At 48.6% G+C, this 23,030-nt stretch overlaps 2 protein-coding genes and 1 long non-coding RNA gene across 3 annotated transcripts; all 3 read left to right on the plus strand.

The window, feature by feature from the left end:
• The first annotated feature begins 27 nt into the window (after positions 1-27).
• On the plus strand, positions 28-377 carry LOC119897684. Its single transcript, XR_005443417.1, has 3 exons — positions 28-82; positions 167-212; positions 290-377. It is a non-coding gene; the product is annotated as an uncharacterized LOC119897684 (long non-coding RNA).
• Positions 378-1,165: 788 nt separating this feature from the next.
• On the plus strand, positions 1,166-6,288 carry LOC119897625. Its single transcript, XM_038711473.1, has 12 exons — positions 1,166-1,177; positions 1,261-1,384; positions 2,188-2,237; positions 2,319-2,418; positions 2,688-2,767; positions 2,917-2,959; positions 3,537-3,629; positions 3,711-3,924; positions 4,024-4,118; positions 5,180-5,279; positions 5,934-5,992; positions 6,146-6,288. Exons 1-8 carry the CDS (start codon positions 1,175-1,177, stop codon positions 3,836-3,838), a joined length of 621 nt encoding a protein of 206 aa, XP_038567401.1. The 5' UTR covers positions 1,166-1,174; the 3' UTR covers positions 3,839-3,924; positions 4,024-4,118; positions 5,180-5,279; positions 5,934-5,992; positions 6,146-6,288.
• Positions 6,289-6,990: 702 nt separating this feature from the next.
• LOC119897676 (guanine nucleotide-binding protein G(olf) subunit alpha-like) lies at positions 6,991-20,458 on the plus strand. The gene is made up of 13 exons (XM_038711563.1): positions 6,991-7,481; positions 9,487-9,627; positions 9,708-9,780; positions 10,060-10,114; positions 10,509-10,628; positions 13,601-13,698; positions 13,881-13,935; positions 14,012-14,085; positions 18,020-18,078; positions 18,157-18,277; positions 19,417-19,547; positions 19,633-19,700; positions 19,792-20,458. The coding sequence occupies exons 2-13, from the start codon at positions 9,492-9,494 to the stop codon at positions 19,936-19,938; spliced, it is 1,137 nt and encodes a 378-aa protein (XP_038567491.1). The 5' UTR covers positions 6,991-7,481; positions 9,487-9,491; the 3' UTR covers positions 19,939-20,458.
• The last annotated feature ends 2,572 nt before the right edge of the window (positions 20,459-23,030 follow it).

Raw genomic sequence — 23,030 nt, forward strand, 5'->3', positions numbered from 1 at the left:
AAAATCTTCTGTCCCCCCCCCCCCCCCAGGACTGTCGCCGGTTCCTGAACTTTGTGAACAGTCACCATGGACACCAGCAGAGGTGCCCCCCCCCCCCATTTGACCTGAACATAAGGATGAAGGTGAAAGCTGTATGTGATTTTTGTCCCTGCGTTCTGTCTGTCAGGGTCTACACCTTCCCCTGCCTGCGAGCTTTCCTTGACTCCACACAGGTAAACACCCGAGCCTTTATGATCACAGTAGATCTCTGCAGACTCCAGACCTCCTCCTCTTCTTCTTTCTTCTGCAGCTGTTTCGTCCTAAAGACGACAAACTAGACGAGTTCTGGATAGATTTCAACGCCGGCTCAGGATGTGTGAGCTTCTTCATCGATGAGCCTCAGTACTGCACAGGTGTAGTAATATACAGTCGTACTACAGAGATGACTTGACACCTGAATGTTGAGTGAGAGTAAGTAGTAAACAGTAAATAAACCAGACGATTAAGGAATAGGTGACAGCTGAGCAGTAAAACTTTGTCCTTACAACCTTAATTCAAACTCCTGTTCAGTGTAGATGTTTACGACTGGCCATGCTGCATGCTGGACTGGCGTGGTTTTTGTCCACAGCTGTAGCTATTTATTTGTGTTATAGAGAGCGTGCGTGACTCTGAGGCTTCGGGTTGAACTGTGTTGAAGTGCAGTTCCTCTGACGGCCAGAAGAGCGCAGGAAGTGCATTGTTTGAGGTGTTATCAGAGGAAGTGTTCTCTGCAGAGTTTTCAGGAGCTTCTTGAAGTTGGAGAGGGACGCCCCTGCTCTGATGGCGTGTGGTAGCTCATTCCACCATCAGGACGGAGACTGCTTTGTGTCCTGACGTCTTCCTGTGTCTCAGGGTTTCCTGTGGGGGTCCATCCCCCACCTGCTGAGGGAGACGTGGATCATTACAGTCTCCAGGTGAAACGTGACGGTAAAACGCTTCTCTTCTGCGTTCAGTCCCTGCAGGTGTTTCTCCTGCTGAACATCTGGACAGTAATACTGTGTGTGTGTATGTTTCCCAGGATGCACTGGGGCAGAGACAGTCCTCAGGGTCCGGCTCAACAATCCCATCATGCACCACAACTGCAGAGGTCAGACAGTGGAGCTGAACTTTGACTCTGAACACCACCGAGAGCTGGAGGAGCTGCTGGAGAGTCTTCATGGTACCTGTCCGCCTATCTGCCCGCCCGCCCATAATGGTTCGTGGTCTGACTGCTGCCTCTGTTCTCCTTCTCTGTATAAACAGAAAGTAAAAAGTTCCCCCCGCCTTAAAGACCCAGGTGGGACGGTCCAGGTGTCCCCCTCAGCAGCCAGGCAGACTGTTAGATCCTACAGCAGGAAGAAACCACAGAGCAAGAGTCAGCTGAAGAGTGAGTCTGTCCTTAGATTATAATTATTCTAAAGTCGTCACAAATAGAATGAGCTCCTCCGACATTCACTTTGAAATCTGGAATAAAGCCAACAGACTGAATTTAATAATAAATGACCAACATCAGAATCAGCTTTACTGCTCAGCAGGTTTCCAACCACAAGTGGAGAGTCTGAAACAGTCTGTGTCTGGGGTGGGAGGGGTCGGCCACAATCTTTCCTGCTCGCCTCAGAGTCCTGGAGGCGTAATGGCATCTTTATAAATGGAGTCTGGTTGATGATTTTGTTCTTTTTCTGTATTGTAACTGTGATGGTCCAGCTGTCTCTGGGAGCTTCATAAATAAAATGTAATTAGTGGCCAAGCCCCAAGGGGCTGGGGCCACGCATGCAATGCAGCGAGGATCTCAGAATCGGTACAGGTCCAGAAGAGAAGGAAGATTACAGCCAATCACCTTCTCTGCAGAGCGAACGATGCGCTGCAGCCTGCCCTTGTCCCTGGCAGTGGCAGCAGCGTACCAGATGGTGATGGAGGAGGTGATGGACTCAATGATGGTGGTGTAGAAGTGCACCATCATTGTCTTTGGCAGGCTGAACTTCTTCAGCTGCCGCAGGAAGTACATCCTCTGCTGGGCCTTCTTGGTGAGGGAGGTGATGTTCAGCTCCCACTTGAGGTCCTGGGAGATGATGGTGCCCAGGAAGCGGAAGGAGTCCACAGGACCTGTACTTTGTGTTTCCCGGCGGTGTGGAGATGATGATGGTACTGAAGAATCTTCTGTCTGTTGATTCTCTGTGTGTCTGTCTCCAGTCTTGCCTCTGTCATCTGCGAGCAGTGAAGAAGACTCCTCTGTGATGAAGGTAGCTGCTCTGTGAACACACTGTGGACGATGGAGTGAAAGAGTGTGAAGACGTTCAACAGGAAGCTGTTCTCTGTTTCAGACTCCAGCCAGAAAGACGGCCGAGCTTCTGTTTGACCAGATCCGATACTCCACGCCTTCACACCCCACAGACTCTCCAAACTGCTCCCATCTAAACTCAGGTGGGTCTAATGAACAAGAAGAATTACACCCTCTGTCTGTCATCTGGGGGTGGGGCCCGTGTGGGGCGTGACCCCTAATGAACGGACCTACCGGGTAAAGATCCAGATGTTTTTGGATTGTGAAGGAAACGTTGTTAGCATTAGCGGTGAGCTAATGAAGCTGAGAGACAGCCGGAGGACAGTGAACACTGGCCTACAGGCTGCATCGAGTCTGGATCAGTTACAGAGAAACTTGGTGAAGGTCAGTGCTCTGAATGGGTCTCTCTCAGGTGATCCTGTGGGGGCGGAGCTACAAATCTCTCAGGAGCAGACAGATGACTTTGGAGGAGGCAGCTCTCCTAAAAAAAAGGTTTGTTTCCTGTTTTTATTCTTCTGTAAAAAAACATCACCTGTTGTCTCCCGCCTATCACCTGTTCTCTCCCTGTTGTCTCCCGCCTATCATCTGTTGTCTCCCGCCTATCACCTGTTCTCATCTGTTCATCTGTTTTCTGTTTGCAGGAAGTCTTCAGTTCTGAAAGGAAGAGATCCGCTCCAGACTCAGGTCTTTATGAACAGTTTGATCTTCCTCGTTAGACTAATTGAACTCACAGAACTCAGTCAGAGGCTCTTCTTCTTCTGTTCATCATTCTAGTAGTTTGGGTTGATTATAATGGTTGTTTCTTCCCTCCATTATTGAAAACATAAATTCACTAATTCAATGATCCAGAACTATGGAAATTTGAGAAGTTCAATGATAAAAACAGAATAACACAGGAGAGAATCCTTTTACTTAAACAGACACAGGTTTAAGTAGTCGATTATAGATTAGTGTTGGGTCGATAGACTATGCCGTTGCAAACAGACATCACCCCCCCAGCAAATAAAAGAAGGAAGTTTGTATTTTCTTGACCTGGGATCAGCATTGCACACCAGTTAAAGACTAAGGCCTTTATTATTGTACCACTGCCACATGATCCTGAACGAACAGTAAGTAAATCAAATAAACTGATGGCAATTCAAAATGATGACAAATGCTTCAAAGTAAAATTTTAATTTTGTCAATCTTAAGATTTCATCTGTTCATTCTGTTCCTGGCAGAAATGGAGGGAATAATTAAAGTTTTGTTTCTCTATGTGAAGGCTACCTGTCAGACCAAACTGAGGGCCCTTTGGCCCACAAAAGGGGTGCGGAGCCTCAGCCAGAGGGGGAGGAGTCAAACTCATTCCTGACAGGTAGTAGAAGTCTTGAGCCTTAAATTTTTATCTGAACCTGAATTGTTTTATAAATCTGCCGCTCACCTGGGGCGGGTTCAGCGCCGACAAAGAGATTGAACTCGCCGCTGGTCTCAGAGGGGTCACCTGAGGGGCCGGAGCCACCAGAGGAGGAGGCAGGGCTGCCTGATGAAGGGCTGAACCACATGTTGAGAAGGAGGGGCCTGTGATGGATGCAGGGGTGGAGTCAGGCCTAACCACCAGCATCACAGCTGCCTTCAACACCTTCAGAACACAACTAGAACAACACTTCACTGTCAGTACACGCACAGTTACAATCTGATTATTGACTGGTTGTGTGGCTGATCAAGAAGTGCCACGGCCGGTCAACTAAAAGTAATTAAATTATTTTCAGGGCATCTGGCAGAACGTCGAAACTGAAGTTCTTCAGTCTCTAAGAGAGTGTCAGCAACGTGTCTCTTCACTGCTGACCTCTGTCCACAAACAAAGGTACCGCCCACTCACACACACCGGTCCACAAACACAGGTACCGTCCACAAACACAGGTACCGCCCACTCACACACACCGTCCACAAACACAGGTACCGTCCACAAACACCGTACCGCCCACTCACACAGGTACGGTCCACAAACACAGGTACCGCCCACTCACACACCTGCCACCCAAAGAGAAACTTAGTTATTTTCCATAAGCCCCAGTTTGCACAGAACCCTAGGGTCATAAACTTAAAGAAATAGACAGGGAGGACCCCACTCTTTTCTCTCTGTTTGTAGATCTGCAGTGCACACCTCGACTGTAGAACTGCAACAAGACGGCTGTCTTTGTGGCTTCAGTGCCTAGTTCTGGGCTACAGGGAGTCTCTTGATGTGAGTCTTTCCTGATCACCACGGGCTCTGGTCCTGTGTGCGGCTCAGAACCCCCCAAGGTACCCGGGCCAGGCTCCGTCCCAACGGTGCCATTAGCACCCTGACCAGAGTCTGTCAGAGAGTGGGGCATGGGTTAGCTAGTTTGAACAACATTTTCGAATTTGCAAGCATTTTGAGTACATTTAAAATAATAATCACAATAAACACTTAAGCAACCCTTTTTAGTGGCTTAGCAATGTATTTATGTAATTACCCTTTGTTATATGCTGACTGTAGATATACTTCATGTCAGAGCAAAGAGTAAGGAAAGAATAAGAGCCAAAGTAAAAATACTTTCATTCTGTTTGACTTGTAGCATACTCTCACAAAACATAATGTTTGTACAGCATTATAATAATGGTGATTGAGAAATGCATTTTAGCAACCACCCAGCTACATACATAAACACACAGTTGCATACAAATGTGTTTAGTCAGAGAAACAAGTACCAACGTGTACCAGCTGTGACTCTCCGAGTGTCTGCTGGACCTGAAGAGTGAATTATTTTATAGCTCCACCCACACAGGTGTTGAACCAGTCAAACACGGAGAACACTGATGAAAAATCTAACTTAAATCTTTTGTTGCTAAATAAAATACTGTATAGTAATTAAAGTGTTTGTGTGTGTGTGTGTGTGTGTGTAGGTGTGTGTTGCTGCAGACGTTCGAGAACAGCGTCACTGATCAGCTGAACCGACTGCAAGAAAACTCAACCAGCCTGAATGCCATAAACACACAGATCCTGGTACTGGAAGAAACTGCAGTAATACTACTAATGTACTACCACGGAGTCGGATCAGTCTCACAGAAGGATTCACTAATGCATTTTAGATTATATGTAAATGACTCTCCACAAAAACATTATCGCTGTACATGATCTAAGGTCCACAAATGTGTTTCTGATGCACACAAATATTTCAGGTTTTAATAAAAGGTGGTAGAAATCCACAAATGCATGTATTTATAAAATATTTAAATATGTTGGCGTTTTGAATACTTGCTGAGTTGGCTAGCTAACGGGTATCTATTAGTATTTTAGCTAACTTCTTAGCTAACATTAGCATGATTTAATAACGTAGTTTCAAAATGGCGATGTTTTGAAAGAGCTCTGTGCTCCTATTGGTCACCCAGCATGTCAGGACTCCATACAAGGCGGCATCTCACATTTTAAATATTTAGACCAAGTTGGAATATTTTGAGTACAAAGTCACAACTGAAAGAAAAAGTTTCCAGAAAAGAAGAATCGTCTGGAACAGACTCTGACCGGAGAGTCCCAGAGGCAGCTGTGGCTCAAGAAGAACGTTCTAATCTTTCTAAGAAGTAAAGTTGTAATGCATTAGAGCAGGTCTAAACCTCAGACCTGTTCCAGTCACTGACTGTGTCCCTCTGTGTCCTTCAGAATTTTATCCAGTCAGAGATGCAGCGACTGGGCTCCTTCTGCGACGAACATCTGCAGAGGTCAGTCTGATCTGAGACCGGGTTAGGTCTGGTTTGGATCTGGTTAGAACCCATTAATCCTTCTTGTTAAACCCTCAGTTTAGACTGTCAGGGTTGGGTCTGGTTTAGACCTACTCAAACCTTGTAAATCTGTTTTGTTTTTTCCCGCCTCAGGTTGAAGTCTTTGGAAGGTGGAGAGTCTGGGCCGTCCGGCCACTGAAGGAGGAGAATAGTTTTGTTTTTGTGTCTTGAGTTAAATAGTCAATTTCTTCTCTGAAGGCAGAAAAACTAATAAAGCAAAGTTGACTTGAAAACCAGTTTTACCTCCACAGAACCGTTGACTGCAGCAGCAGCTTCTTACCATGACTGCTGACTGTGACCGTGCAGTGACTTAAAGGGGCCACAAGGTGGAGACAAATGCAACAGACCCTTACACATGTATTTAATGTCCTGGATACAGTATAGTGTGTGGACAGCATGCGGAAAATACATCAGGAAGAATGGAAACATTATGAAACGGAACATTTAGGGGAAAACAGTGAAATATGTAAAATTCAGTAACAACAAGTTAAGAAACTTTATTTATCCCACACGGGGGAAACAAAAGTGAGTGCAGACGCACAAGAATTTATCATTTATATACAAAATAAAGCGTTTAAAATATACATTAAAATAAATATCAAACTAACAAATACTTATAAAGATGAAAGTTCATGAGTCATGTCCATCTGATGGGGGGGGGGAGAGAGAAAGGGAAGGAGATGCTGCTACCTGCAGGCTGCCATCGTGGGGACAGACGGAGAGAAATGTACTTATAATAAAGTAATACTAGTGTACAACAAACACTCAGACATTTCCACAAACTCATTCAGGAGCATTTCAGTGTCTTTACCCAGGGACACTTCCTCTGATCTCCATTTACTCCATGTAATGTGTTGAACTATGAGTCATTCTGAGGAGCTGAGGGACAAATCTGAGCAGCTTATCGTGTGAGTGTGTTGTCCAGCAGTAAGGGTTCTGTTACTTCAGTGTCTCCTGACCTCCTGTGTGCTGGTCCAGACCCAGTTCTGGTCTAACAGAGTCCAAGACTGAGACCATGAGAAAACCTCCAGGGGAGTTTGTGTTTGTGAATCTGGCTGCTGGTTGTCAGGCAGCAAAGTGACAAGAGAGGAAAACAGAAACATTCCCCAAAGAAAAGAGCGAGACGACTAATGAGGCGCTATTAGAGACCTGGGGGGGAGGGGGCAGGTAGAGAGGGAGAGAGAGCAGTTCAGGTGTTTCTCTCATTGTCAAAACATCACAGGGAAGACAAAACATCAGAAAACCAGCAGTAGACCTGGTTCTGCCCCCTTGAACTGGACCTGAACGGGACTGCTGGAGGACAGACGAGGGAGCTGATTGGTTGAGGAGCTGTTCTTTTTCTTCACCTGGACTTTCATGGACAGACAGAAAGACGATCTGATCTGGACCTGCTGAGACACGACGGCTCAGTGATCTCCATCAGCTACAGGTGGGTCCAACCAGGACAGCCCTGGGACCGGCTGGTTAGGTTCTGAGAAAGTGGTTCCTTGGTTTCAGGAGCGCTGGAAGAAGATTCACATCAAAGTAGAAGTACTGCGATGATGAAACGATACTAGCCAGGTATCATCAGTAACACGTTGGACATTGGGTTTTCTGTTTTGAATCTTTTCTCTGATCAGATTCAGGACCGTTTGTTCTGAGCTTGAATCTCCTCTTTCATTCCTAAAACCTTAAACTGGCTCCTGTTCTGCTCCTCTGAGGACTTTTCTTCTTTCCTTCATGTCTATGGTTTCTTTTTCTGAAACACTACAGATGAATTAATAAATTCATGATTCAAATCAAGTAATTACAACGTACAAGTCAAAATCTAAAGATAACGACTGGAAATGTTTAGACATGTAAATGTATGTGGTGTAATTTCCTTTTTCAGTGATTAATTTTAATAAGTTTCAAAGATTATTGCTAACGTCAAGCTTGAGTTTGAAGTGTGTTTATTAGGTGAACTATAGGTTGGACGCTGGTGGTGGGTTGCTGGTGTCGTCTGGGGGTTGGTCGCTGGTGTCTGGGGGTCGGTGTGTGCGGGTTGGTCGCTGGTGGTGTCTGGGGGTCGGTGTGTGCGGGTTGGTCGCTGGTGGTGTCTGGGGGTCGGTGTCTGCGGGTTGGTCCATGGTGGTGTCTGGGGGTTGGTGTGTGCGGGTTGGTCCATGGTGGTGTCTGGGGATTGGTGTCTGGTGGTGTCTGCGGGTTGGTCGCTGGTGGTTGGTCGCTGGTGTCGTCTGGGGGTTGGTCGCTGGTGTCGTCTGGGGGTTGGTCGCTGGTGGTGTCTGCGGGTTGGTCGCTGGTGGTTGGTCGCTGGTGTCGTCTGGGGGTTGGTCGCTGGTGGTGTCTGCGGGTTGGTGTCTGCGGGTTGGTCGCTGGTGTCGTCTGGGGGTTGGTCGCTGGTGGTGTCTGCGGGTTGGTGTCTGCGGGTTGGTCGCTGGTGTCGTCTGGGGGTTGGTCGCTGGTGTCTGGGGGTTGGTGTGTGCGGGTTGGTGTCTGGGGGTTGGTCGCTGGTGGTGTCTGCGGGTTGGTGTCTGGTGGTGTCTGGGGGTTGGTCGCTGGTGTCTGGTTGCTGGTGGTGGGTCGCTGGTGTCAGGTTGCTGGTGGTGGGTCGCTGGTGTCAGGTTGCTGGTGGTGGGTCGCTGGTGTCGTCTGGGGGTTGGTCGCTGGTGTCGTCTGGGGTTGGTCGCTGGTGTCTGGGGGTTGGTCGCTGGTGGTGTCTGGGGGTTGGTCGCTGGTGGTTGGTCGCTGGTGTCAGGTTGCTGGTGGTGGGTCGCTGGTGTCTGGGGGTTGGTCGCTGGTGTCAGGTTGCTGGTGGTGGGTCGCTGGTGTCGTCTGGTGGTGGGTCGCTGGTGTCGTCTGGGGGTTGGTCGCTGGTGTCTGGGGGTTGGTCGCTGGTGGTTGGTCGCTGGTTTCTGGGGGTTGGTGTCTGCGGGTTGGTCGCTGGTGGTGTCTGGGGGTTGGATGCTGGTGGCTGGTTGCTGGTGGTGGGTCGCTGGTGTCGTCTGGGGGTTGGACACTGGTGGTTGGTCGCTGGTGTCGTCTGCGGTTTTGTCGCTCGGGATTGGTCGCTGGTGGTAATAACAATCTTGTAGAGCACTTTTTAAAAACAAGTTACAAAGTGCTTTAACAAGTGTAAAGACAATAATACCCAAAAGACAATAACACAAACAATACATGATAAAAGCAAGAAAACATTGAAAAGACTAAAATACACGTTTAAGATAAATATAAAATTAGTAAAATAGAATAAAATAAAAGGGATAAAATAAAGTCAAATAAGATCAGGAAAGGCTCTCCTATAAAAGTATGTTTTAAGAAGGGACTTAAGAGTTCACTGACTCAGCCGACCTGATTTACTCGGGCAGGCTGTTCCAGAGCCTCGGGTTGGTCGCTGGTGTCTGCATGTGGATCACTGGTTTGTGGGGGTTGATCTGTGGTTTCTGTGGTTCCAGTTGAGATGGGCTGTCTGGGAGGGAAGACGGAGGAAGAACGACTGGAGGATAAAGCGAAGAGAGAAGCCAACAAGAAGATCGAGAGACAGCTGCAGAAGGAGAGACAGGCTTATAAAGCAACACACAGACTGTTACTGCTGGGTGAGTCTGTCCGTCTGTCTCGCCTGTCTGTCTCGTCAGCCTGTTTGTTTGTCTCATCTGTCTCCCCTGTCTGTCTCCAGGTGCAGGAGAATCTGGTAAAAGCACGATTGTGAAGCAGATGAGGATTCTCCATGTGGACGGTTTCAACGCTGAGTGAGTAAGATTTTGAACCCTTCACAATAAAATACACACTGACTTGATCTACTTTTGTTTTGAAATCTCCCCCTCTGCGCCAGTGTGGCTCTACTTCCTGCTGTGTAAAGTCTCATAGTCTAATGTCAAATATTTTTTAAATCCAAAGTGTCAGAGGTTAAATATTTGACGTTCAGCTGCTCCACTGTGGATATGCTCCTTGATTATCGATGGGCGTAAGGCTGCAGTTGTGGTTGAATCTAGGATGCTTGTGTATTTAATAAAGTATTTGTTTTCCAGAGAGAAGCAGCTGAAGATGCAAGACATCAGGAAGAACGTGAAGGATGCCATAGTGGTAGGTCACATGACTAGTGATTAGTTGAAGCACCTGAAACTGGTTAAGTTAGGTATCGAGTGTAAACAGGTTGAGTTCTGATATCATACGTAGAAATAAACTGTTACTTACCTCATGTACAGATATTATGTCAGCACTGTCTACAAATATTGTTGTATACTGTTTGTGTATCTGTACGCAGCAGTTTACACCTATTGAGCTGTTCGTTGACACTCATTCTGTGCATGTCCTTGAACACATACCATGTGATTCTGATGGATCGTCCAGACCATCAGACAGCAGGATTCACCTTCAATTACAACACCTGTTACTGATTTACTGCAGAGCATGATGATTGACAGCCACAGCAGCCAATCAGAGAGTGTGTGTGTGTGTGTGTGTGTGTGTGTTTCAGACCATTGTGTCAGCCATGAGTATGTTGACTCCGCCCGTGCCTCTGGGTAACCCTGACAACCAGTTCAGAGTGGACTACATCAAGAGCATCGCGCCGCTGTCGGACTTTGAGTACACAGAGGTAACGCACGCACACGCGCACAGGTGAGGTGTCAGTCAAACCGTTAGAGTCCTAAACCTGGGATCCTGTTCAGACTTCCTTTATTAAATAAAAACATGTCATCACAACCTTTTCACTAAATTCAGTCCAGTTTTAATAAACGTCTCTTCAACTGACCTGTTAACAGCTAGATCCCACAGTCCTCTGCTGCATGCAGTTCATTTCACTGTAATTCATCTCAGTTAAATCCTGGTGTTGACTTTCAGAGCGGCCGACGAGTTAGTCAGTGAAACCTCTGAACAGGTCGGTCGTTAGTTTGAACTTTGAAAACGAGCTCACCACCAGCAGCCAGTGTTGGAAGAAGTAAAAGTTCTGATGCCACAGGGTAGAAATGCTGTTAGAAGTAAAAGTCCTGCATTTGAAATTGGACTTGAGTGAAAGTACATACAACAACAAAATGTACAGAGCAGCAAGTAAATCCTGAGTTTGTGTGGGGACTACTGTTTTTCTGCACATGTATTTATAAGAGCTGTATTTGTTACGATGTCTCCCGACGAATCCCAGCATCACGGGCAGCAGCTGCCGGAGTTTCTCTAAGTTCCATGTTGCTGTGCTGCTTCAGTAGATCCTTCAATAAATCAGGTGGAGAAATGTTTGCGAATAAAATCTTTTTGCTGGTCGTTCGAGTTTACAACGGACATCAACGTTCTTTGCATCAGACTGTGACACAATAACGGCGATGCTTCCGGCTGTGGAAAGAGCGCCTCGTTCTCCGTTCTAGCTTTTGGCTCACAGCTGAACAACAGAAGGTGTGACTTTATTATTCCACACAGGTCGAGGTCATATACTGCGATTATCGTGGTTCCATGGGTCTACCTGCTGGATTATTTTTATTTCTGACATTTTGAAATGTGTGTTTCTCAACTCAAACCAAGTTAAACAAGAAGAAGAAGAAATAATTTTTTGGCGCCACCAGTGCAGAAATACAGATTTTGCCACCTTGTAAACAGCGTTTTAAAACTCTGCTGTGATTGGTGCATTGTGGCTTGTGGGAGTTGTAGTTTTTGAGCCAGGGACAGATGCACAGGACTAGATTACTGATCCACTTTTATAACTTCAGGCAAACAGAACGCGTGTGGCAGCACATGTTGGCACATCCTGGATCTGAATCCACATCGGAGACTTTATCCAACCTGAGGAGGAACTAGCAGAAATGAGCGTGTTACTATAATATCACTACATTAAATAAAAAGTATAATGTATACTGTTAGTATAACATGTATATGGTCATTATATTTAATATATTGGTTATAACTTATAAAATATCCGATGTAGTTTACCTCTAGTATATTATTCATGCATCATTAAATCCTTGTGTAGCAGAATCAGGAGGTAGAGCGGCTCCGCGGTTCCTTCCCCGAGGTACTGGAGTGGATGATGATGATGATGGCGGCCTCTGCAGTCTGGCGCTCAGGTCAGAACATTGTGAGGCGGCGACAGTGGTGCAGAGCGTTCCCCGTGAAAACAGCGGGGAGCACCAGGAGAGCTGGCGGAGAGCTTGTTTGTGTTAATGATGATAATGACATGATGTAAGGAGGCGGCGTGGGACCGACACCACGCCTGACACAGTCTCACCTGAGGCCTCATTAGCTGAACGTCTCCGCTCTCTAATGACACGCAGACAAAACAAGAGACTTCCTGTGTCGCCTCTGAACGCCGCCGCTGCTGATTGGTCGACTGCTGTCCAATCACACGCTGAGCGTCGACTGTAGGTCATTACCTCACATTCACACCTTACATCTGTGTTCAGATGGTGAAATATTATGGAACCTTTAATGGATCTGACGCACGGTATAACGTCACTCGGTAAACCGCTGGCTGTCCGTCTGCCTGCTGCTCCTGCTCCGACTACAGCACTTCATCACAAAGCCAAAGTGTCACAGTTCTGGACCTACCTCCTTCCTCACAGCTCTGGTCCTAGAAGACCAGGGTCTGTGGCTGGACTGAATCGGCAACATCCTGGTTCATGATGTAAACATGGCAGCACAGTGTTTCCCCACAGCAGACGAGCACGCAGGAGTAGTGACGTGACGGTGGTTTGTGCTGTTCACAAACCTCACAATTCTGCATTTTTTACCTTTTTGGTAGCATGATCTGCACACCTGGCAGCTCTGCTCTGCTTTAAACAAACAGAACCAACCAACTATCAGAACCAGCACCACCTTCTGCCGCAGTTTGCCGGATCAGACCACGCGGGCCAGTCTTCGCTCCCCATGTGCATCACTGATCCTTGACCCTCCACGACCCTGTCGCCAGCTCACAGCTTTTCCTTCCTTGGCTCACTTCTGACGGGTACTGACCCCTGCAGACCAGTCTGGAGATGTTCTGACCCAGTCCTCTAGCCATCACAGTTTGGTCCTGATCCTCACGCTGACAGACCAGCTCTGAGCACACAGTGGCTGCTGGAAACGGGTCAGACTGCTGTTCTACATGGATCCAGCGATCACTTCCTGTCTCATAAGATCCCTCAAACTGCCCCCGCAACTGTCCGTGTCAGAGGCAGCATTCACGCTGACTCGACGCTCGTTACTGACCGCCAGGAAGCAAGCTGGCGTGCTGATGTCACACGCTGTCATAAGTGCTGCCCTGTACGGTGGTTCCAAACCAGTGTTCACAGAGATGCCTTCAGAGGCTCTTGTCTGTTACGCCGGCGAGGAGGCGGCGAGGCGGCTGCCTTGTTTTCAACAGAGCCGACGCTCACCCGCTGCCTGATGTATCCCCCCCTCTGACAGGCGTCATGGTAACCAGGGTTATTCGCCTGTGTGAGGTGATGAAGGTACGCCTGACGGGTGTCTCCCCGTGGATCGGGTCTTGGGCCGCCGGTTCGGGTTTAGATGTGGTGCGGTGTTTGGATCGTGCTTCGTAGACGATCTGATGTGAAGTACATGCCATGATCTCACTGAGACTTCCTGTTTAAACTGTCTGTCTCTCAGGACTTCTTTGAGCACGCTCAGAGGCTATGGGAGGACAACGGTGTGAAGGCGTGTTTCGAACGCTCCAACGAATATCAGCTGATCGACTGCGCTAAGTAGTAAGAGACACACACAAACACACCCGTCTTCCACTTCATCTCAGAGCAACTGACATTTTAAGTCCCAACGGACCAATCAAAACGCTCCACTAACCCTGACGGCCCTATCACAGCTCAGGGTGGAGGAGGCGCAGGTGATGCAGTGCTTCCACATCACCTAAACATGTCTGTGTGTGTTACAGCTTCCTGGACAGGTTGGACGCCGTCAGGAGGACAGACTATACACCTAGTGACCAGGTAACAAACCGGCCAATCAGCCTCCAGCATTCAGCCTGACTGGAGCCGTTACTAACGCCTTCTTCTTCTTCTGCAGGATTTGCTGCGCTGCAGGGTTCTGACTTCAGGGATTATTGAAACCCGGTTTCAGGTGGACAAAGTCAACTTCCAGTGAGTGTGCTTAGCCCCGCCCCCCCTGTCCATCTGCACCAATCACCTGTCTCCTCCACCTTTAGGTCAAAGTCAGTGTCCTCAAATCAGCTTAGTGGAAATAAAATCAAAGCTGTCTCCATGGCAACATTGTACTTTCTACATCCCCCCAAAGCATTATGGGAACTGTAGTTGGAGAACTAGCAGTTGTAAATTTTGTCTTAACTAATGCTTCATTTCTTTAGTTGGATTTCTCTTTACAGTATGAACCTGTCTTTATGCAACGCCTGACCAACTGACCTCTGACCGTCTTTATGCAACGCCTGACCAACTGACCTCTGACCGTCTTTATGCAACGCCTGACCAACTGACCTCTCACTGTCTTTATGCAACGCCTGACCGTCTTTATGCAACGCCTGACCAACTGACCTCTGACTGTCTTTATGCAACGCCTGACCAACTGACCTCTGACCGTCTTTATGCAACGCCTGACCAACTGACCTCTCACTGTCTTTATGCAACGCCTGACCGTCTTTATGCAACGCCTGACCAACTGACCTCTGACCGTCTTTATGCAACGCCTGACCAACTGACCTCTCACTGTCTTTATGCAACGCCTGACCGTCTTTATGCAACGCCTGACCAACTGACCTCTGACTGTCTTTATGCAACGCCTGACCAACTGACCTCTGACCGTCTTTATGCAACGCCTGACCAACTGACCTCTCACTGTCTTTATGCAACGCCTGACCAACTGACCTCTGACTGTCTTTATGCAACGCCTGACCTCTGACTGTCTTTATGCAACGCCTGACCTCTGACTGTCTTTATGCAACGCCTGACCAACTGACCTCTGACTGTCTTTATGCAACGCCTGACCTCTGACTGTCTTTATGCAACGCCTGACCAACTGACCTCTGACCGTCTTTATGCAACGCCTGACCAACTGACCTCTCACTGTCTTTATGCAACGCCTGACCAACTGACCTCTGACTGTCTTTATGCAACGCCTGACCTCTGACTGTCTTTATGCAACGCCTGACCAACTGACCTCTGACCGTCTTTATGCAACGCCTGACCAACTGACTTCTCACTGTCTTTATGCAACGCCTGACCAACTGACCTCTGACCGTCTTTATGCAACGCCTGACCAACTGACTTCTCACTGTCTTTATGCAACGCCTGACCTCTGACTGTCTTTATGCAACGCCTGACCAACTGACCTCTGACCGTCTTTATGCAACGCCTGACCAACTGACCTCTGACCGTCTTTATGCAACGCCTGACCAACTGACCTCTGACCGTCTTTATGCAACGCCTGACCAACTGACCTCTGACTGTCTTTATGCAACGCCTGACCAACTGACCTCTGACTGTCTTTATGCAACGCCTGACCTCTGACTGTCTTTATGCAACGCCTGACCTCTGACCGTCTTATTCAACGCCTGAACAACTGACCTCTGACTGTCTTTATGCAACGCCTGACCAACTGACCTCTGACCGTCTTTATGCAACGCCTGACCAACTGACCTCTCACTGTCTTTATGCAACGCCTGACCAACTGACCTCTCACTGTCTTTATGCAACGCCTGACCAACTGACCTCTGACCGTCTTTATGCAACGCCTGACCAACTGACCTCTGACTGTCTTTATGCAACGCCTGACCAACTGACCTCTGACCGTCTTTATGCAACGCCTGACCAACTGACCTCTGACTGTCTTTATGCAACGCCTGACCAACTGACCTCTGACTGTCTTTATGCAACGCCTGACCTCTGACTGTCTTTATGCAACGCCTGACCAACTGACCTCTGACTGTCTTTATGCAACGCCTGACCTCTGACTGTCTTTATGCAACGCCTGACCTCTGACTGTCTTTATGCAACGCCTGACCAACTGACCTCTGACTGTCTTTATGCAACGCCTGACCTCTGACTGTCTTTATGCAACGCCTGAACAACTGACCTCTGACTGTCTTTATGCAACGCCTGACCTCTGACCGTCTTTATGCAACGCCTGACCAACTGACCTCTCACTGTCTTTATGCAACGCCTGACCAACTGACCTCTGACTGTCTTTATGCAACGCCTGACCAACTGACCTCTGACCGTCTTTATGCAACGCCTGACCAACTGACCTCTGACTGTCTTTATGCAACGCCTGACCAACTGACCTCTCACTGTCTTTATGCAACGCCTGACCAACTGACCTCTGACTGTCTTTATGCAACGCCTGACCAACTGACCTCTCACTGTCTTTATGCAACGCCTGACCAACTGACCTCTGACTGTCTTTATGCAACGCCTGACCAACTGACCTCTCACTGTCTTTATGCAACGCCTGACCAACTGACCTCTCACTGTCTTTATGCAACGCCTGACCAACTGACCTCTCACTGTCTTTATGCAACGCCTGACCAACTGACCTCTGACTGTCTTTATGCAACGCCTGACCAACTGACCTCTCACTGTCTTTATGCAACGCCTGACCAACTGACCTCTGACTGTCTTTATGCAACGCCTGACCAACTGACCTCTCACTGTCTTTATGCAACGCCTGACCAACTGACCTCTCACTGTCTTTATGCAACGCCTGACCAACTGACCTCTGACCGTCTTTATGCAACGCCTGACCAACTGACCTCTGACTGTCTTTATGCAACGCCTGACCAACTGACCTCTGACCGTCTTTATGCAACGCCTGAACAACTGACCTCTGACTGTCTTTATGCAACGCCTGAACAACTGACAACTGACTGTCTTTATGCAACGCCTGACCTCTGACTGTCTTTATGCAACGCCTGACCAACTGACCTCTGACTGTCTTTATGCAACGCCTGACCTCTGACTGTCTTTATGCAACGCCTGAACAACTGACCTCTGACTGTCTTTATGCAACGCCTGACCTCTGACCGTCTTTATGCAACGCCTGACCAACTGACCTCTCACTGTCTTTATGCAACGCCTGACCAACTGACCTCTGACTGTCTTTATGCAACGCCTGACCAACTGACCTCTGACCGTCTTTATGCAACGCCTGACCAACTGACCTCTGACTGTCTTTATGCAACGCCTGACCAACTGACCTCTCACTGTCTTTATGCAACGCCTGACCAACTGACCTCTGACTGTCTTTATGCAACGCCTGACCAACTGACCTCTCACTGTCTTTATGCAACGCCTGACCAACTGACCTCTGACTGTCTTTATGCAACGCCTGACCAACTGACCTCTCACTGTCTTTATGCAACGCCTGACCAACTGACCTCTGACTGTCTTTATGCAACGCCTGACCAACTGACCTCTGACCGTCTTTATGCAACGCCTGACCAACTGACCTCTGACTGTCTTTATGCAACGCCTGACCAACTGACCTCTGACCGTCTTTATGCAACGCCTGACCAACTGACCTCTGACTGTCTTTATGCAACGCCTGACCAACTGACCTCTGACTGTCTTTATGCAACGCCTGACCTCTGACCGTCTTTATGCAACGCCTGACCAACTGACCTCTGACTGTCTTTATGCAACGCCTGACCAACTGACCTCTGACTGTCTTTATGCAACGCCTGACCTCTGACTGTCTTTATGCAACGCCTGACCTCTGACCGTCTTATTCAACGCCTGAACAACTGACCTCTGACCGTCTTTATGCAACGCCTGAACAACTGACAACTGACTGTCTTTATGCAACGCCTGACCAACTGACTGTCTTTATGCAACGCCTGACCAACTGACTGTCTTTATGCAACGCCTGACCAACTGACCTCTGACCGTCTTTATGCAACGCCTGACCAACTGACCTCTCACTGTCTTTATGCAACGCCTGACCTCTGACCGTCTTATTCAACGCCTGAACAACTGACCTCTGACTGTCTTTATGCAACGCCTGACCAACTGACTGTCTTTATGCAACGCCTGACCAACTGACCTGATTAACACGTGTGTCCATCAGCATGTTTGATGTCGGAGGACAGCGAGACGAAAGGAGGAAGTGGATCCAGTGCTTCAATGGTGAGAAACACTGATCTACTAAAGAACCCTGAGAACTGAGTGCACTTCCTGTTGAACTGACGCTGTGTGTTTGTCCAGATGTGACCGCCATCATCTTCGTGGCGGCCAGCAGCAGCTACAACATGGTGATCAGAGAGGACAACTCCACCAATCGGCTGCGAGAATCTCTGGACCTCTTCAGATCCATCTGGACCAACAGGTTCAGCAGTTAACCCCCCCCTGCTCTGCGGTTGGCTGCTCTTAACCCCCCCCTGCTCTGCGGTTGGCTGCTCTTAACCCCCCCTGCTCTGCGGTTGGCTGCTCTTAGACCCCTCTGCCCTGCGGTTGGCTACTCTTAACCACCCTGCTCTGCGGTTGGCTGCTCTGAACCCCCCTGCTCTGCGGTTGGCTGCTCTTAACCCCCTGCTCTGCGGTTGGCTGCTCTTAACCCCCCCTGCTCTGCGGTTGGCTGCTCTGAACCCCCCCTGCTCTGCGGTTGGCTGCTCTTAACCCCCCTGCCCTGCGGTTGGCTGCTCTTAACCCCCCTGCCCTGCGGTTGGCTGCTCTTAACCCCCTGCTCTGCGGTTGGCTGCTCTTAACCCCCCCTGCTCTGCGGTTGGCTGCTCTAACCCCCCTGCTCTGCGGTTGGCTGCTCTTAACCCCCCTGCCCTGCGGTTGGCTGCTCTTAACCACCCTGCTCTGCGGTTGGCTGCTCTGAACCCCCCTGCTCTGCGGTTGGCTGCTCTTAGCCCCCTCTGCCCTGCGGTTGGCTACTCTTAACCACCCTGCTCTGCGGTTGGCTGCTCTGAACCCCCCCTGCTCTGCGGTTGGCTGCTCTTAGCCCCCTCTGCTCTGCGGTTGGCTGCTCTTAACCCCCCTGCTCTGCGGTTGGCTGCTCTTAACCCCCCCTGCTCTGCGGTTGGCTGCTCTTAACCCCTCTGCCCTGCGGTTGGCTGCTCTTAACCACCCTGCTCTGCGGTTGGCTGCTCTTAACCCCCCCTGCTCTGCGGTTGGCTGCTCTTAGCCCCCTCTGCCCTGCGGTTGGCTGCTCTTAACCCCCCTGCTCTGCGGTTGGCTGCTCTTAGCCCCCTCTGCCCTGCGGTTGGCTGCTCTTAACCCCCCTGCTCTGCGGTTGGCTGCTCTTAACCCCCCCTGCTCTGCGGTTGGCTGCTCTTAACCCCCCCTGCCCTGCGGTTGGCTGCTCTTAACCCCCCCTGCTCTGCGGTTGGCTGCTCTTAACCCCCCCTGCTCTGCGGTTGGCTGCTCTTAACCCCCCCTGCTCTGCGGTTGGCTGCTCTTAACCCCCCCTGCTCTGCGGTTGGCTGCTCTTAACCCCCTCTGCCCTGCGGTTGGCTGCAGGTTTCTGAAGACCATCTCAGTGATCTTGTTCCTGAACAAACAGGATGTGCTCGCTGACAAGATTCTGGCTGGAAAATCCAAACTGGAGGATTATTTCCCCGAATACAGCAACTACCAAGTACCTGCTGAGGGTACATTTACACATGTATACACACATGTGGAAGTACACACATAACGTATATAAATACGCTTCCTGACATCACTCTGTCTGTCCAGCTGTTCCAGATGCTGATGAAGACCCAAGAGTGTCCAGAGCCAAGTTCTTCATTAGAGACGAGTTTCTGGTAAAAATGCACTGGTGATGATGATGGTAGTTTCCTGTGAAGTCATCTGATGTCATAGTGATGTCATCTGTCTGACCCGTCTGTCCCTCAGAGGATCAGCCAGTCGAGCACTGATGGGAAACATTACTGCTATCCTCACTTCACCTGCGCCATCGACACAGAAAACATCCGCCGCGTCTTCAACGACTGTCGTGACATCATCCAGCGTATGCACCTGCGGCAGTACGAGCTGCTCTGATTGGCACTCATCTGCCCCCCCCCCCTCCCGGACTGACACATGTAACATGAAGAAGCTAATCTGATATCTAATCAATACTAATAGATGCTGATGTATCAACACTGTTTATGGCACAATTATTACTCTGCAGTTATTTTTAAACAGCCTTTAACTGATTAATGATTAATTTCTCCATACCTGTCTGATGAAGGGGATTGTGGGTAGTGTAGTTCTCTTGATGAAAAGGACGTGGTTTTTCTGCCAAGGCAACGGTCTGTCATATGGGCGGGGTTTAAAAACTAGTTTAACCTTTTAAATATATTTTTTCATGTTTCTGTACTTGACAAATATATTATCTTTTCTCTGATTGGCTGTTAGACTCTGATGTCATTCTGTGTTTTCTGAAGCTGTTAGACAAAATTCAGAATTTATAGACAGTAGATTTATTTAAAGAGGGAACTAGCTACCCTCAGATAAAGATCAAACATTTATATCAACAACCTTTAGGAAAGACGTCATATTAAAGAATTTTTATGTCAAACCTTTGAGTTCTTGTGTTTTCTGGTTCAAGTGACGGGACTATGAAGAGCTAAATCAGATGTGGTAGACAAAGTGGACGTGGACTTGGATGTGCAGTTTAAATCACTACTATAGTTATGAAATCAGGTTGATACGGTTATTTAAATGTCTGTTGGACTGTCGTGAACGAGGGAGCACGTACATATTATCGGAACTTGGATGCAAACATTTCAATGTTGTCCATAAACATATCAGTGTATTCAGACGACGCCATGTTGTCCATTTTTAACAAACATTTCAAAAAGAAGGGGTCAGAGGTTTGTAAACTTAAATGGAAGTGTCGTGTAGAAAGTTGGGACCGCATGATCCCACACAGACTGCAGGTGAAGTCCGCCGCATGTTTCTGTTGAGAGCCAGACTAACTGTTGCAGCAACATGTTTCGCCCAACAAAGTGACATCAGCAACGTTTAGTGAAGGCAAACAATGTGTCAGCCAAGTCCCACACCATCTGAAGGCAATAAGTCACCAGGTGACTCGGTACCCCGAAACGGGCCCCTATAGGGGTCCCACAGAGTGTCACCTGCCAAGCAAAACTCAGTCATGTGCTGTATAGCTGGAGTCTGGACCAACCAGGAACCTCCAGTGCTAAAGCACCTTAAACCAGCATTCTCTCTAACGGCCAGCAGGGCAGCAAAAGAAGTGATTGTATAGAAGTCTGAGAAAATGAGATTGTGATTGACAAGTTGTTACCATGGCAACCGATGCGTGTAGCTAACAAAGCTAGCTAGTTCCACCCTCTCGTCCAAATATGGTCACGTCCGGTTCCTGAAAACCAAGATGCCGACGGCCAAACAACCAAACAGGGGGCTTTTAAACGGCAGTCCACAAATCAATGGGGACGTCCCATTAGAAGACTAAACCAGGACTGAGCAGATATTAAAGAAGCTGATCTACAGGAGTAACCGATCTGAGAACAGCTCTGACTTCAAGTCTGTTCGAGTTTCTCTTTACAGAAAAACATTTCCACCAGAAACCAGAGCAGGAAGTTTATGTTTGATGCAGAACATTTTCACATATCATCCTCAGACCGGGCAGGAGGCCTTGACTTCACGCTCACACAGAAACAAATGAAACACCTACAGTTGCATGTGTATCTGAGCTGGTCCCGGGAGCAGACTCTCCAAACTCTGCAGAGGTTGATATATCCTGGTCTTGCTCCTCCTCTGTGGGTCTCCGTGTACTCAGTACTCCCCTACAACAAGACTGGCATGTGACACTGACCAATAAGACATCATCTTGATGTTAGCTAACCATTGTAAATACACAGCAGGTTAGCATCAACACATGCACTCCAGGCTCGAGGCCTTCAGAGCTGCCTACCTCCTGCAGAGGCCCGTTGTGTTCAAGTGTCTAGTCTTTCATCAGGCCTGAGTGCAGGTCATAGCAACAGTTTGTTAAAAACCACAAAGGCCCCATTGTCCCTCAGTCTCAGGCTTCTGTCAGCTGAACGTGGCTCTGGAAACCAGGAAGGACCTGCGCCCCCCTGGTGGAGGCCGGGAAGCTGTGAACTAAAACTACTCTGGCATTTAAATCCTCTGAACTTGAAATTTGTGTTAAATCAACTGGAACACTGAAGAGAAATCAACTTCATGAACTTTAATTTTAAACAAAGGCTTCAAGTTACAGTTCAGCGTTTCTCCTTCCCCGTGTTCGTTAGCAGCTCAGGACGGCGACGCGGTGGGCCTTCACAGGTTTTATCCATCTGCGCAGGTCTGTGTTGCTGCTCTCCTCAGTCCAGCTCTGAGTATTTCAGTCTCTGATCGGTCAATGTCATGCGCCTCAGACTGGTACCTTATAGGCTACATCCCAGCAGGGCCCCCATATGAGCGCGGCCAGAGAAACTCCTGCGTTCCATTTTAAATAAAAAAACAGTGATCTGGTCTTCTTATTGATTCTTGTGATTGTGTGACGGGCTGTAAGCTAATGGAGAAAGCCGGCAGGTGACCGATAGCGTGCCTGATCCTACCTGAAGACTCCGGCTCAGATTTTCTGGAACGGTACAAACGTGGAACGACACTCAGGTACAGAAGCTTCTGTAACCCACGTGACCCACATAGCATACAATGAAACACGACAGGACGACACCACAGAGGAAGAGCCGTCCGCTACAGTAACGCTAACCCTGCTGCGGTCTGACCAGCTCACTAACCGCTCCGCTCACGCCGCTGAGCCTCCGGATGAAGACACAGAAAGTAAACCAGTTATTGAAAAGCAGCAGGCAAGCTAACGATGTAGCATGCCGGCTAAGTGCAGTAAATGTACCGCGATCACGTGATGAACATGGATCAGTTCAGCCTGATTAAATGTTCCTGTAACAGCAGGAGTTTACCTACAGCGTGCAGCGTGTAGCTGTCTCCAGGTGTTTCCAGGCTGCAATCCAAAACTTGCACTGCTAGTCCTGCAACGTCACACTACATATGCCCTTTGTTGGCGTTCTGGGTTGGGGGTTAACCTGTGGAGGCCGGAGAACTTAGCCGGACCCACCTGTGCAGAGACACACTGCGATACTAAACAGTACTACACACAGTACTGC

Source organism: Micropterus salmoides, unplaced genomic scaffold (genome assembly GCF_014851395.1).
Source record: "Micropterus salmoides isolate LMB-PRFRI ecotype aquatic unplaced genomic scaffold, ASM1485139v1 Ms_hic_scaffold_1, whole genome shotgun sequence".
NCBI classification, from domain to species: Eukaryota; Metazoa; Chordata; class Actinopteri; order Centrarchiformes; family Centrarchidae; genus Micropterus; species Micropterus salmoides.

Bases quoted from the DNA above. Each gene is read 5' to 3' on its own strand.
- LOC119897625 (XM_038711473.1), top strand. The intron at 2,238-2,318 runs GTAGCTGCTCTG...TCTCTGTTTCAG, and splicing joins AAGACTCCTCTGTGATGAAG to ACTCCAGCCAGAAAGACGGC. The intron at 2,419-2,687 runs GTGGGTCTAATG...GGTCTCTCTCAG, and splicing joins CTGCTCCCATCTAAACTCAG to GTGATCCTGTGGGGGCGGAG.
- LOC119897676 (XM_038711563.1), top strand. From the start codon at position 9,492: ATGGGCTGTCTGGGAGGGAAGACGGAGGAAGAACGACTGGAGGATAAA. The intron at 9,628-9,707 runs GTGAGTCTGTCC...GTCTGTCTCCAG, and splicing joins ACACAGACTGTTACTGCTGG to GTGCAGGAGAATCTGGTAAA. The intron at 14,086-18,019 runs GTGAGTGTGCTT...TGTGTCCATCAG, and splicing joins GTGGACAAAGTCAACTTCCA to CATGTTTGATGTCGGAGGAC.